General features: G+C 37.8%; 1 protein-coding gene across 1 annotated transcript in view; it reads right to left on the bottom strand.

The window, feature by feature from the left end:
• KCNK2 (potassium two pore domain channel subfamily K member 2) overlaps positions 1-14732 on the bottom strand; it is a gene marked incomplete at its 5' end in the record, with an annotated part of 77608 nt that extends 62876 nt beyond the window's left edge. The window contains 2 exons of the mRNA XM_061989636.1: positions 1184-1301; positions 14415-14732. Of these exons, the coding sequence (XP_061845620.1) occupies positions 1184-1301; positions 14415-14732 (436 nt within the window). The remainder of the gene's footprint in view (positions 1-1183; positions 1302-14414) is intronic.
• Positions 14733-15884: the final 1152 nt, after the last annotated feature.

Below are 15884 nucleotides of genomic sequence, written 5' to 3'. Positions count from 1 at the left end.
ACTTACGACACAGTTTTTGTGCTGTCAGAAGAGGATAACATAAGATTGATCATAAAGCTATCCTTTCAAGGTTCTTGCTTTTCTTGGTATAATCTGTTAAAATGACATTTTTCAATACCTGTTTCTTGTTATCTATGGATCTACTGCTATTAAATCATTAACTTTGTCACTAACTTCAGGGAGGTAAAAGTTTCATGCTGTTTTCACTAAACCTGTGTTTCAGTTATTCTAGATGTGAAAAAAATATTACACATAGACACAATATTTATAAAGATGTATAGACATGTATATATTCAAATACACAAAAAATATAGTACAAACTTCTCCATAAAAAAAGAACATAGGTACATACAACACTTGAAAATAACATTCCACTCCATCACAATATGCATATAAATATTACATAACTATTTTAACAGTTCTACCATTCTTTTCACATTCCTCTCAGTTGATTTCTTCTTCAAATTTCCATCCACCTTTGCAGTACTCCTGTGATCTGTGAGCTACACTACACCTTTAAAATGTATACCACGTGCACTACATTGCAGTTAAAGGGAAGAAACTCAAAAGATCAAATGCTGCTCCTGTTCACATCTGCTCAAAAGGACAATGGCTCTCAAATTCAGAAAGGATCCAGAAAACTCCCTGGGCTTGTGGGCCTGGATAAATCACTCCTCAGCTTTGGACTTCTCTGAATGCAAGAGAAGCCTCAAAGTAAGCCTTTGAATATAAATTAACACTCATAACAGATTAAGCTGAACTGAATCTTTACTATGTTATCATCTTTTTCAGAATTTAGAGAAAAACAACAGTATAGAATGGCATTATACATACTTGAAATTCCATGTATCTCAGTCAAGGTTTAATGCACATGGGCTTTAAATCATGCCCTATTTAACACTTGTGATTACACAGTTGACCAAATTCCCCCCAGAAAATATTTCCACAGTCTCTTCTAGTCACCTCACAGAAATATACAGTAATGTTTTTCTTCTACAGAAGATTCATTTACTTAGCTAGGGCTCCTTACAGACAGCTATAATTTCTGCCCCTGCAGCTAAAACATAACTCTGCTGTAAACCAGAATACCTGGAAAATATACCATTAACAAATATATGCACACACTGGAAATCAAAAGAGTTTCAGCTCATTTACTATAAAAAAATAATAAGCTGTGTCCTACCTATGGTGGTAATAACAGTGCCAGCAAAGAAGAAGGAACTTCCCAAGTCCCAGTGACTGATCTGAGTAGATGTGTTTCCTAATGGTATGATTCCTGCATTTATTGCTGCCACTACTTGCTGCAAGTTTAAAAAGATTATTGTCAATATTCATGAAACAATGATATTAATATAAATTACACAGTAAATTTATTTAATCACTTATTAATCCAAGCGATAAACCAGAAGAAGATCAATGTTACTCTGCTCAAGCTTTATCATGCAGTCAGGCCACAACAGACACCCTAAGCACTTAGGGTGCTCCAGCAGACACTCCAAGCACTTTAGCACAGAGCAGAGCTGTAAACTCCAGATCATTACAGTGTATGCAAAATCTACAATATCAGTGACAGCATCACCTTAGCTAGATAGCAAACACAATTATTTTTACTGTTGCAACTATTTGGCAAAGGAAAGTATGCATTAGACAAAGACTTGCAATGAGCATTTCCCAAAATATTCCTCTTCTGAGTTAGGCAAGCAAATGTTCTTAAAGCACACTCATTTTGAAACTCCAAAAAAGAATGCCCATGAACTCTTTTGGATCAAATGAACTCCCAATAGATTAAAACACTTTTACAGAACAGATTATTCAATAATTAAAGATTCACAACTAGAGTTCAAAAACTTTTGTTATATTAATAAAAAAAACCCAGAGTCCAATATAAAAAGTGAATCTGAAAGTTTATACAACTATATAATACTGCATGTTATTCATAAAAAATTCAGTTCTAGCAGCTAAAATGAACAAGCTTGCCACTAGTGACATTTTCATCGTCTTCATAAATATAAAATGTTCCCTATTTCTGCAGTGTCACCTATAGTAAATTCTTATCACAAAAAGTATTCCTGTTTAGTTATGTGTCTACTGCAGGTAGGTACCAGTATTTGAGTTAAACAGTACACATTAAGAAAAAGTATTTTAAAACTTGCAATATTTTAAGAAATGTAAGTTATTTCATGCTGAACTTTAAACCAGGACTTATTTCAGAATCATGGTCCCTATAACTGTGTTTAACAAAAGAATAACAGAGGAAGCAATACTGCAAAGCTAAAATGAGTATTCTGCAAAGCTAAAATGAGTATTTTAACTAACTAATAGTTTCTGCTTAGTGAGCTGTCCAACAATGACTATGCACATAATGACATTCAGCAACAGGGTTGCTGTCAGACCAGAATGGTTTTCCATGTGGGCGATCTGTTGCAGAGAAATAGTGTCATGCAGTAGCAGTAATCTTTTTAATCCTGAAATACATTGATAATTTGCAAATTAAAACATTTGTATTTCTACACAGTACCTCTGGAAGTCAGTTGATCTGGACAGAAATAACAAAATACCAACAGTGGATTAATCAGACCATTAGTTTTTTTGTGACAGGATCTCAATTTAAACCCACCATTTCCAGATTGCCATTTTCAAACCTCAGATGCACAAAGTAGCCACTTTAGAGCCTACAACTGCACCTCCACCGTCACAAGGATCTTGCTGCCACACCTAAGCCATTTTCAACGTCCAGAGATGTTAACAGAAAGACACCAGATGGGGAATTTCTGCATAGACTTATTTAATATACCTTAAACTGCCAGAAAGGCAGATATCAAAGAAGTGGAATTTTCAGTCCTACTGAGAAAGGAGAAAGAATGGGTAAAGGGAGGGCAAAGAGAGTTTAATTTTTCTTTGGGTTAGAAGAATAAGGCTTCTTCTGTATTTATGCATCACATACAACTTGTCAAGAGTAAATACATCAGCACTGATAATGGCAGATTTTTACATTACCGTAGGAAAGGACACATCAGACTAAGCAGCATGTGAAAAACATCCCTTGTATTGATTTTATAATTTGTGCAACAGAGATATTCCTTTGACTTACAAACCCCAGAGTGCTGCATTATAAAGCCCAGTGAATATGTTTTGAGTACTGTTTCGCTTCAATGGACAAAGAACTTTCATCGCAAGTCCTTGTACCTGCAAATGGGAACATGCTCTCCAGTGAGGACATCATACAGTAAAATACTGCATCAATGTCATTTTATGAGACCACTCATGTTTTATTAAAGTTTCTTGGACCTAGAGCAACACACCTGTTTAGGCAGTCTAGCAAGATCAAGTTTTATACGGATCCAGATGTGAAAAGTTTTCAGAGCTTTGTATCATCCCTACACATTTTTGAAGCCATACTACCTCAACATCCTTTACTGAAAAGAATTGCCAATCTAAACTGCTGGAAGATCCATTACAGCAATGCACTTCCTAACTGCACTACACTAACTGTACCTACTGATTTCCAGGAAAAAAGATACAACTTAACCCAACAGGTCAGACTTAACAAAACACTAAAAAAGACAATTAGCCACTATTATTATATCTCTGATTTTAGTTAGCTGCTAATTAGGAAAAGAATCAGCACAAGTAGGCAAGTGATGCATCTTCCTGGCTTCTGACTAAGCTCATTTTAAAGGGATTTTCTGAGTGGGAGGCTGCATCTGCACCATGGTGTTCAGATTGGTTTTGGTAGATCAATTTACCATGAATTTATCTTTTGGAGATCACTTGTATTTTGGGAGCCAAGTCCCTGTGTAGCAGCAAGTTCTGCAATTTACTTGTGGATCATTTAAAAAGCATTTCCTTTTTGAGATTTTGTGTGCTTCAAAGTAAATTTATAAGTTCTCATGCTATGAGAAACTCTTGAATAGCAATTTCTTATTTGTCTCCTTCAAGAAATTAATGACCCATCATTTGCCTCTTTTTTTCCAAATCAAAAACTCTTTCTTAATAATATACTTACCTACTTAAATAAATCAGTTGTATATTGTATTTAAAGGCTTTTTTATTGTCAGTATTTCTCATTTACTGACTTTACTCATCAGTTTTTACTGATTTACCGAATTGAATTTTTTAAACATAGTTTCAGACAAAATTGGCCAGATAATGCCTTCTTCATCAGCAGGTTATTAAGTTTCCAAACACATGCTATTAGGCTTTCGCTTGCACTATTCCCTTGTTTGGGAGGAGCCAGCCTTAAATACAAACAAAAGCTGCTGCATTACATTCCTTCAGAGTCTTCTGTAAGAGTCTTCCTTAACAACAAGGATGACGTAAGGTTGCTGGTTTACTGAGATCAATACTAGTATCTCATGAAGTCTTTGAACGTTGCCTACAGATTTTTCAGGAGGGATAAGTGCATCAGAGGACATCTTTTTCTTCTGTGTTCGGTCAATGCCTATGAGTAGATCGTCATCTAAGACTATTTCCATGCATAATTTTAAAAGAAAATAGTACGTAACTCCTAACATTTCAGGGCACTAATTTCAGGGTAGCATCTTCTTTCTGACTATACCCAGTGCACAAACTTAGTTGGAATATTGGATTATTAATGTTTCCTTAGCCTGGAATAAAAATCCAGGCTCATGCAGCTGGTTTCCATTAACTTCAGTAAGGGCCACGATCCTACCCTTAATGTTCAAATAGTATGATATTCACTGTCAATCCTGTTAAGATTTGGTTTTCTCTGACACTTTATTCTTGGTCCATAGCCTTTTTTCTAGATTGACATCTTGCTACTGGAGCAAATACAACCACTTCATTTGTCACAAGTTTAGCATGTCAATCTTTCCTTCCTTTGTAACTTCTTTCTGTCATCTGAGACCTTCAGCTTATCCTACTTTAGACAAGTGATATAAATTCTGTGCACTTTGAATCTTGAAACAGTTAAAATCATGAAGACTTTATGTAATCTGTACATTTATCATATGTTGAAGTCGATAAACACTTTGTATTATCTTAACATGGGAATTTCTTAACTTTCAAAAAAATCACAGTATTAAAGTTAACTGACTGCCTTAGTGGCAATTTTTATAGTTTTTCTTATTTTTATACCACATACAAACTAAATTCTGAGTTAAAACTCAATTTCACTTCATAGCTACGTAACAAGTCAGCATTAGAATAGTGACGTGGACAGTTTCAGTTCTTAAACTGTGTAGGTTATTTTAACTCGCTCTACCTTTTTCCAGACCCTTTCTCTACTAGTTGTTTCATATGAGATGACTCCGGACTGAGCAGAGGAGAGATCAACCAGCACATGGCACTCAATCAAGGCCTCTATGTGCAATGATTTTTAGAATAATATTATTCAGTTACAGTAAAAGTAGGAGTTTTCTCTTATTGTCTTTGGAGTGGTGACAATTTGGGTGGGTTTTTTTGATAGTAAAGAGAACTAAGGTCAACTTTTGAAATATTTAGAAAAGTTAGGAACTTAATTTCCATTTTTTAAGTTATGTAGACTTTTACATCAGCTCTGTACTTTATCTTAGGATAGGTATGAGTTGTGTTTGAATAAAAGTCCAAACTTGTTACTACCTCCAAACTACCTGGCTTTACACCCATATTTGGGCATAAGCCTTAGTAGAGCATCAGAGAAATGAGGCAGAGACACACTCTTGAGGCCAGAGTGGAGAGGCCAGGCATGACCTCTCTAACTTTCAAAAACAGTACCTGAGCTCCAAAAACACATAAGCATGTATTTCTTTGCTTAATCTCATTTTAATTGAATATCAGCTTTTCATTTCCTATATAATTTAGAACCACTTTCTGCTAAATACATTACCAGAAATACTTTTTTTTTTTTTTTTGTCAAAACAGCTTTTCAAACAGCACAGTCATTTTGTGAAAGAAGATGAAAACTCTCCCAGGTCAGAGACTTCAACCTCTGGTCAACTGATCCTACAAGGAGTCAGTGGAGATGACTGGCAAAAGCCAGCCTTTTGACCATAGAGCTATATCCACTAAGTAGGGGTTTGCAGAGCCACAGGAGAAATACAGAAAGGTTATAAACTGAGAAGGCCAGTCTCTGGTGCTCAACCACTGTCTCGTACAGAAATTGGGCAGAAATAAGTATGTATCAAACCAGTCACTCTGACACTCATCTCCTTGTTCCAAACCGGCTCTGAATACATGCTTTTGTATCATCTTCCAGCCACTTCACTTTTATGAAATGATGTAACACAACACTTCATTACTCTCAGCTGTTCTCTCCAAAGATTAAAATAGAAGCACCTTAAATTATGCTTCTGATAAAATACAGAGCATGCAGTCTTTCGTTACCCAGCTTGGGAGGAGCTAGCTTGTGCGTCCTGGTAATCATTTAGCAAGCGATGTCAAAAAGTCAGATACGCCTCAAAATTTCTGGAAACTCATTTTTCAGGCTAGATTTCCTTCACTATCCTGCTGCCATTTGACAAGAGCACTCTCTCACTTTCCAGGATAATGATACACCTCATGTGGCCCAGCTACTGCACAAGTTCTGCATTTTTATTTCAATTTGGGTTTACAAAGAAATCTAAGTTCTTTGTTCAGAGGCACACTAAGATGCTTTTAACACTTAGAAAACAGCTCTCCAAAATCTAAAAGCACAATGCTTTTGAGCCTTGCTGTTAAGAGTGCAACGACGTTTGCATTATTATTCCATAACTCCATGTTTTTCTTTTTAGTTTGTATAGTGTATGACTGATAATCTGCACTGGAGACTGGTACCCAATATGTATAAGAACTGACAAACTCTTTTCACCTTAAGTTCACAATCTCCATGAGCTAAAAATGTGTAGAAACATACTGAAATACATTTCTATTTCTAAATATGTATTACAAACAGACTATGTATATAAATTTTATGTGTGTGCATACATATATCTGTATACATACACATTCAGGCTTTTCTTTGATTCTTGAGATTAAAGACTGGAAGAATTATGCAGACAGCTGCTCAGCAAAACTGACTTACTAATGAGTCATATCTACCACCCTTTCTAAGACAAAAGCTGTCATTCAGATGTACTCAAGCTAGCTAGGTTCTGAGTCCTATAAAACTGTTCATGTGAAATAAATTTAACCTTTAAGAGCCCCAACATTAGAAGGAGTAAAAAAAAGTTACAGACCAACCTGTTTAAACAAAGAAGTGACAAGGGCACTTAGAGTTTACTTATTATTCTCCAAAAATCTGTATTGTTCTTATGAAGGATAAAGACTGTGCTTAAAAAAAATCCTTTTGATTTAACTGCCATGTAGAAAAGAACTACAGAAAAGGGAGCTGTCCTGTCACTAGAATGAAAGCTCCTAGGCAACAGAAAGTTTGTCAAAAAATTCTATCCCTCCAGGAGCTAAGTGCAGAGCCAGAAGAGGGGATCTGGCTGCATGAGGACAGCAGGAGCTGGAGTAACCCAAAGCAAGGAGTGCACAGAACCCAGGCGCTTCTGCAGCCTGTCTGACCACAGCAGGTGAGGGATCAGTGGAGAAGAGGTCTGGGTAAGATTATGATGGCCAGTCTTTCCCAGAAATCTTTCATTTAATAAATATTTCTCTGATCTGGGAACACAGGTAGAATTCGGGTAGCTTTACTGTGGAAGGAGACAACGGCATCTGAGCATTTATTTCTGACAAAAGTGATGCAGAAAGGAAATACTATGGCGAACACTACGCTTGCAGACTGAGTGAGGTGAAAAGAGAAAGAGGATCTTACTGTACTCATTAACTTGCAGACTTCAAGTTAAGAATAAAAGAGCTCGAGTGCTTTGACAGGCAGACACATTACCAAGGACAGACATATGCATAGGGTAACAACACAAACTACAGTTCCTGCACTTCATGTTTTAAGTACTTCAGAAGTCATTCATTTCATGTTGCTTTGACAACACCATTAACGGGCAGCTCTGCTACTGGTATTTGCAATTTGCCATTACCTTCATGTCTGAAATTCAGACAGTACATTAAAAAACTGATGTGATGGTATTTTAGATCCCCAGATAAAGAAAATATGCTGGAGCATCAATTTCTTTTATGCTGGTCTTTCAATATTTTCAAGGCTTCAAGGTTTACAGAGCATAATCACCCGCTGCTTCCCAATTAGGATCCAGACACAGGATGGTTCCTGCTTCCTTTTGGAGAAGCTGGAAGGAACTGCAAAAGGGAGAGACTAAGAATATTTAGGGTTTAAACTGGTATATTCAAAAGCTCTCAAAAACTTCCTATAGCTCACAGGACTGAGAATATCTATAAATGTTGTGATTCAAATAATGAAAGCTTTTATTCAAGCTTAATAGGCTTAGCTGGTAAATTTTAACTTTGGTTAAATAAATTTGAGATTTGTCCGAAAATAAGATCTTTGCATCTTTGTGATTTATTACCTCCAAAAATGATGCAGCAGGCCCAAATAACTTCTAATCTCTGGGAAAGAAAGAAGTAGTTACACTTTTTTATTTCAACAGACAGGCTGTGGCTCAAGGAACTTATCTGGTTGAAATAAAGCAACATGTTCCTGAGGAAGCAACAAAATTAGGTTCCGGGGGCTACGATGCAAGCGGCAAAAAATCTTAAGACATAAAATCAGCTACTGATGGAAGTGAAACTTAATATAGCTAGTTATAGCTAGTTACAGGGAACTATAAAAATGAAGCCACAGAAAGCACCTCTTTTAAAGTAAAATACTTTTACAAGAACTTAATCACATAAGAAGTCATAATGATATCCCAGTGATGCCAGTTTGATGAAAGAAACACTCCCATGTCATTCATAACCATGTCAGGCTTCCCTCAAGAAAGAAAAAAATTTTTTTTCCTCAAGGGACATAAAAAGAAAACACATTTTTATCTCATTCACAGTCTAAGATGAATGAAAAGAAAAGGAAGAATGCAGCTAATGCAAATATAAGATGAAAACGAGCTTAAGACACGACTGTGGACCCTAGCATGGAAAGGTGTTCTCATGTTGACCACAAGCCCACAAAGAACCCAAAGAGATCAACTTGTGGTATTAAGGTCAATTCAGTTAATCCTGTTAGTTCATGAATTCTTTTGTTTGTTTGTTTTAAATGCAAACACAAATTTGTGGGCATTCAGTTTTCAAAAGAACCCACATACCATAACAAGAGCTGGACTTAAAACTCTACAAGAGCCCTTCATTGCTGAGACAGCTTGGTGCAGTATCCTGAAAACTTATTCAGATTTCAAAATGGAGGCTGTATAACACAAAAATTACAACGTGGAACATATTAAGAGATTGTGCTGTTTAGTGTGATATTATATTTCCACCGGTTAGGGTTTTCAGAATAAATGTATTTGAAGGATGTTTCAGCTAAAGGAACCAGAAATGTTCTGTGTTCTGTTATTAAGTTTCCTCAAAAACTTTTTATTAGGTTTCAGAATGAACTCATTAAGACAACTAAAACAATTCACAGCAGCCTACTGTATTTAAGATAATACAACTGGAATTTCTCTTACTTTTAATTTTTGTATGCAAAAAGTACAAATTTCTGTATGCAAAAATAATCCATTAAGTAATGATACTTGAGGATTAAAAGGTATTTTCTTTTTCTATTTTGGTTTATAAAGATCAACACTAAAACAAAGAACTGCTAATCAATACATAATTAGGTGATAGTTACCTTAAAAAGTTCTTATCTTTTTTTTTTTAATCTGCTTTCTCTTTAGCAGAGAAAAAAGAGTTGCCTCACATTGCCAAGGCATCCCACAATGCACAGTACTGGTCACATCCTTACCACCTAGGAAAAAACAGGAGTTTTGGGTGGGAGGAAAAGAAATTCATTGTCATTTCATTCACCTTATTCTGTCTATAGGAATTTCCTATTGATGGAATGAGGTTTAAGAAACAGCAATAACGCAAACTTTAAAAAAATGTTGGATATCCTAATTAGTCAGGATCACTTGCCTTGAGACAAACTCAATCCCAGGAGAAGTCACAAAGGTATCTGCATGTATCTCATGGCTGTGCAGCACTGCAGGAGGACATGTGTGCAGCCTGAACATCAGCAATGTCACCTAAGGTCTCATTACATTTGCTACTATGCATAGTGTCATAAACACGGCAGGACACTTTCCTGGGTACTTGGCAACACACTTTGTGCATCTGAGTTTGGAAACTGTCTCTGACATTTTTAAATGTTTAGTGGCAAGCTTGCTATAGGGAACAGTCAATACACTAAAAGAGAACTAGATTGAAACTATGAGATCCAAGTTCTCTAATTAGAGAATTTTTTTCATTCTTTATTGCTTATTGTTATTTGCGTGTATATAGCTGGATTACTCCCAGGTTTCTATCAGCTTCTGCCAACAAAAAGCTCAGTGATGGGGAAAAACCTGTTATATGAGAGATGTAAAAAATCTCTAGTGTAAACAAAGATCAAGTTTATATATTTTGTCACACAGACACAAAATCCACAGTCTTAACTACATTTACTCTTTTATTCTGTCACCTGGCAGTTGCTTTGCATTGCACGGCAAAGCCAAGTTGAGAGCAGGCATGGATAGAGAAACCAAAATACCATCCATGACGATTTGTCAAGAGTTCTTCTTCCAGAAAAAGGAATAGTAGTAAAGTGTCTGCACACATCCCTTTCTATAGATTCATCTAGATAGCATAGATAACGTTCACCAAACCAAGACCTTCCAACTGAAACTTTAAACAACAAAGTTTAACATCAGACAATGCACAACTTGCTGATCTGTTGCCTCCTCATTAGATTCACCAGGGTAGTGTTTGGACATTCATAAGCTTCCCTCCTAGGGTTATTTCTCTAGTTGTAGATTCAGATACACTACCACTGACTGCACTGCCCACCTCAGCACTGTTGTGTACAGCATGCGGTGATCCATGATTGTTAATACTGACTTCAGGCTACTGCAAAATCAGTTGAAATTGTCTGGAAAAAAAAAATGGCCTCTTGAGTGTCCAGATATGCTCTGCGTGACTTTGGCAGATTTTAAGTATGGTACTAAATAGAAGTGCTCACGAAATACCAAAAAAAAAGTCTACCTGGAAGCAAGTCTAGTTCTCATTCTTACATTGCTGTTCTTCATTGTAGGTATATTTTATTATAGCAAGGTAATAAGTAGCTGAAGGGTTTTGGATTGAAAGAGATTTGCAGCACTGGATCATAGAAGAAACTGAAAACACATGAACAATGCTGCTGGACAGGGAAACCTCAGGTCATTTTTCTGAGGCAGCTAAGGCTACTTGGCTGTCATCATAGGAGCAATCGATTTCATTAACCTTTCGTATTTTCTATGCTGCATACCAGCTCTCTGCTGCTCCATGTTTCACATGTATATAAAATATACAAAGTCTATAAAAGTATAGTTCTCACCAAGTGCACCTAGAGGAGCCACATGATCAGTATGAATATACATAGTTTCAGGAATTCAAATCCCAGGGAATAAAGCCCTGTGTGCTGAAAAGTTGGCAACGGTGTATATCATTGTGCCAGGAAGGTTTTTGGTGATTAGTGAGATAAAATAAGGATGGAGAAAGCAGGAAGGGAAAATCCCTATCCTATGCGCATTTATGGAGGCACATAACCCTGTGTTTTACTCAGCTCTGTGGCCAAGAGACCATTTTAGCAAACATGATGGAATCTAGATGGCCCCTGGGTGCTTGCACACTGGAATTTCATTCCATTTTTCTTTTTAGCTGAATTTGTGCTTTCAAACTAGTCTCCCTAATTTGCACGTTATACTGTCAGTTACCTGTCTTGGGATAGTCAAACCTGCCTCAGAGTCAGGATTAAATGGCAGATCAGTAGTTGTGAAGACTAAAAAAGCCTGAAGTGACATGCAACTTGAGCAATGAGTAGCACAAACCAGAGCCAAACCAGTTTCTGGATTCTAACAAAACAGTTCAAAAGGAAAAGTTTATAATGAATTTCATTATAGTTTGACTCAAGGTAAATACTTGATTAAAGAAGACATTAGAGTCTGTACGCTCTGTAATTTTCTTCACACACACTAACCATTCCAGCTTCCTACTACTCTAGCACATATTAATTTTCAGTTTTACAGCTTTCAGTGAATTTTTAAGTATCATTTACTTCTTCCTCACATGCACTGTTTCTTTTTAATCATAAAGACATCCAACAAGAACTGAAGAAACACGGCATTATGTTGTAATAGCAGTCAGACACAAACCCAGAGAAACCAAATGTATTCCAGTAATTTATCTTCTGTGACAAAGTGGTAAGTAGGGAAGAAATATGACCCCACGGTTAGAGTAGCAGCTTAAGACTTGGAAAGAATGGATTTGAGATGCTGCTTTACCACTGATTTCCTATTTTACTTTCAGCAAGTCACTTACTTCCTGACCCTTAAACAATTTTATGTAGTTTGTTATCACTTATTCTGCATAAAGAAATGCACCCAGATACACTTGTAGGACTGGGCTCCCTATGCCTCAGCTCTCCTCCTATAAAAGGAATGTAACAGCATGTTCCTATCTCCATGCCCCAGTGTTCTGCTTCACAGAGAAGCAGAAGGGAAGAAGGAGAAATTAAGATTTCCACTTACACCAACAAGCAGAGCAAACTCTTCCCACAACTATCTTTCATCCACGTGCTGTGGGAGGTTCTGTCACCACCTCCCCATGCTTCACAAGCTTGTTTCTTTCTGGTCATGCCAAGATTGCTAGAAAAGATGGGAGCTAATGCTGATATGGGGTATCTGTGCTCTGAAAATTGTACTGAAACTGTCATTTATTTTACAAAGAACATCAAATGGGCATTGAATGCTGATGAAGTGGGTTTTTTTTACAAGTCTGTGCTTCTGGGTAGGGAATCATAAATGCTAAAATATCTAAGTGCTACAGAGCAAATTTCAACAGTTTTTGCCTTAAGGACTATCTCATAGATTATGTAAGGTAATATTGCTTAAAAATATATCTTTTTTTAAATTTTCATAATACAGGACCTGACCTAAAAATTTCATATGAGGAAATTTATACTACCTTCAAGAGATTGTTTTAATCATATTGTGCTTGTATGTTTCACTGAAAGAGTATCTCACATTCTGCTGGTAAAACCACTGAAATGTAATTATTACATAGCTTCAGAACTCCTGGAGACAGTAGTTCCTCAAGCACGTCTAGTCAGGACACGTGGAGATAGGACTGTCTGACAGTCATTTAAAGGGTGGCAGTTTTGGAACACATTTTAGCAACAAGGTAGGGGAGAAATCACAATATATAAGGCATTTTCCCAGTTTGCCTTTAAAACTCGTAAGTAGCGTGCTATAAAAATAACCCGGTACATCAAAGCTCTGCATCTAAAACTGAAACAAACAAGCAAGCAAAAAAAATAAAAAACAAAAAGGCTGCATATGCTGATGCTCCAAGGCAGATTAGTCTAGAGAGGTAAAATCAACTTCTAAACTCCCAGACAGATCTGCTGTCAAAAAACACTTCCAGAAAGCTTTGTTGCCGATGCCAACTGGCATGCTCCAGAGCTCATGATATACACGGTCTGGATGCACACCAGCCTCTCCTGCTCTCCAGCATCCCATCTCAGGCTCTGCAGCTCACCGATGGCCCCATGGCTACTGTTAATGAAGGGGTCAATGCTTGCTAACTCTTGGCTGTTCACTCCAGCCAGCCTCCAATTTCATGGTCTTATCCCCAGAACTGACATTATTTGGCAGCCCCTGGCTGTTCACTGCAGTGCCATCAGATATTCCCAAGAACACAGGAGCATGGGATTTAAGCTGGAGAGGCCCTGGATCCAGTTCTGTGCTAGTACAAATAAATATTTCCTGTGGTTCTGAGGCAGGTGACCTGCAAGGGTAAAATCACGTTAGTAGGAACACATCGATGTACATCAGCTGTGGATGTGCCTTTAAGAAGCAGAGAAAAATGAGATTTAAGATCAAAATAGCAAGTCCATGGTACTTTCCTCTACTTAAAACAAAATCAATATAAAGAAACATACAGCTGGAAGGAAAGCTAGCTTGATACAATCACAGTAAATTAGAAGTCCTCTTAGGCACCGCATGGTGTATTTTCTTCCTCAGAATTAAGCGTTTCAAATACTGACAGATCCAGTGAGGCACAATCAATATATCAGTTCCTTTGTGAACTATTAATTATATATATTGCTGATGAATAATCATTTAATTAGCATAATGGGAGCCTTCAGTGAAAAGGCTGTCTACCAAGCATACTGGACCTAAAAATAGCAATAGCTTTTCAACCATGAGGATTTGAATGGAAATGCTATTGCTCAACTTCTGGTCTTAACACTTGTTACATCACTCAACCAATACGGAGCTTTGCTAATAAAGGTTTTCCCCTTTATCAGAGCAGTGCTGCCATTTATAATCATTTACTACTCTAAGGCACAGTGACACGGATTTGGTATGGATTACCTGAATCAGTTCATCGAGCTCTGTCGCATTCACACAGGAATGCTGAGATACGAATGTCTGCTTCTGAATGACAATGGTGGTTCTCTGGGAGGTCTCATGAGGCTGCTCCAGGGCTTTAAATACTGTGGCTCCAATTATTAAATACACGACTACTACCAGAAAAATTGTTGAGACCGTCTTCCATTTCATAACATTGATAGCCGAATCACTTTCCTCCCGTGAAGAGAGCACGGTAGGCTTGGTGGAAAATGACAGTCTTGGTTTGGAGTTCTGAGTGGCCGATTTGGGATCCAGCAAGTCAGGTGCCGCCACTGGCAAAACAGAAAAAGAAAGTTAATTTTTACAGTGCCGCTCCCATTTCGGTAACTGAACTTCTTGCCAAGAGATTACGGAAACTCTGTTGCTTCCAACTGGTATTCTTAAACTGTTGAATCTTTCACATAAACCCCACGCCACATTACAAGGAAGCTGCTGCTCTGAGTAGCATTATCCACTGTACACACATTTGCAGCATTTTCTGTATGTGTCTGTCCCTTTCTGATACTCAGTCATTTCATAAACATGGATTTCTCCTATGCTCTTGCATTTAAATTAGTTTAAGGTGGTATTTTGCTGCAGAGATTCTTTACATCCACTACTCTCTTAAGCACTGCCAAATAGCTTTCTAGTTATTTTATATCAACGTTACAGAGGTAGCAGAAAAACACAAATCCTTCTTTCCCTCATCTGTTTTGTCCTCTACTCCAACAAATGTTCTCCAAGAATAGTTGCATGATCACTTCTGAACTCCCCAGACACAGCCATAAAAACAACACATTGCTCATCATACCAGTCTTAAAGTGTTAATTGCATTATCAATTACACTTTTGAGAAGATACCAGTAAAACATATGTGTACTTACTGGAAAAGTCACCCATTTGTTAAGGCGTGTATTTTTATTTACAGCTACAAAACCTCATCGGGTTAGGAAAAGAGCAGCTGAGTGTGTTATCAAGTATAACTCATGTGACTACCAGCAACTACATGGGCACTAAAAAAAAAGTAAAACCTTGCCACATCAAGTGCAGGTAAAGGTCTCCTGTGGGAAGATGGCCACACAAGTCATTTGTTGACCGCACAGGCTATATTTAAGTTGTTTTGAATTACAAGAATGTTTCGAACGGCCACAGCACTGGGAAAAGCCCAGATTCGAATCTAGAGGAAAGTATTCCTCAGGATGGCAGAGGTGGGACGCGTCCGTCCGAGCAGAGGTGGCGGTGGCTCTTGGCAGGGTCACCTGCTGGGCTGCCTCCGGGCTCAGGCACACGCCCCGGCATCGGGAGATGGGGCCGTGGGGGAGAGAAGCAGCCCCCAGCCTGGGCCGAGGAGGACCCGGGCCGCCCCGCACACCCACCGCGCCGCGGTCACGCCTCCCACTCCCCCGACCCCGAACCTCACGGGCGCCCGGGGAACGTCCACGCCATCAACCCC

This window comes from Colius striatus, chromosome 2 (assembly GCF_028858725.1).
Source record: "Colius striatus isolate bColStr4 chromosome 2, bColStr4.1.hap1, whole genome shotgun sequence".
Classification (NCBI taxonomy): Eukaryota; Metazoa; Chordata; class Aves; order Coliiformes; family Coliidae; genus Colius; species Colius striatus.
The sequence above is the reverse complement of the archived record's forward strand: the minus strand, read 5'-3'. Positions and strand labels throughout refer to the sequence as shown.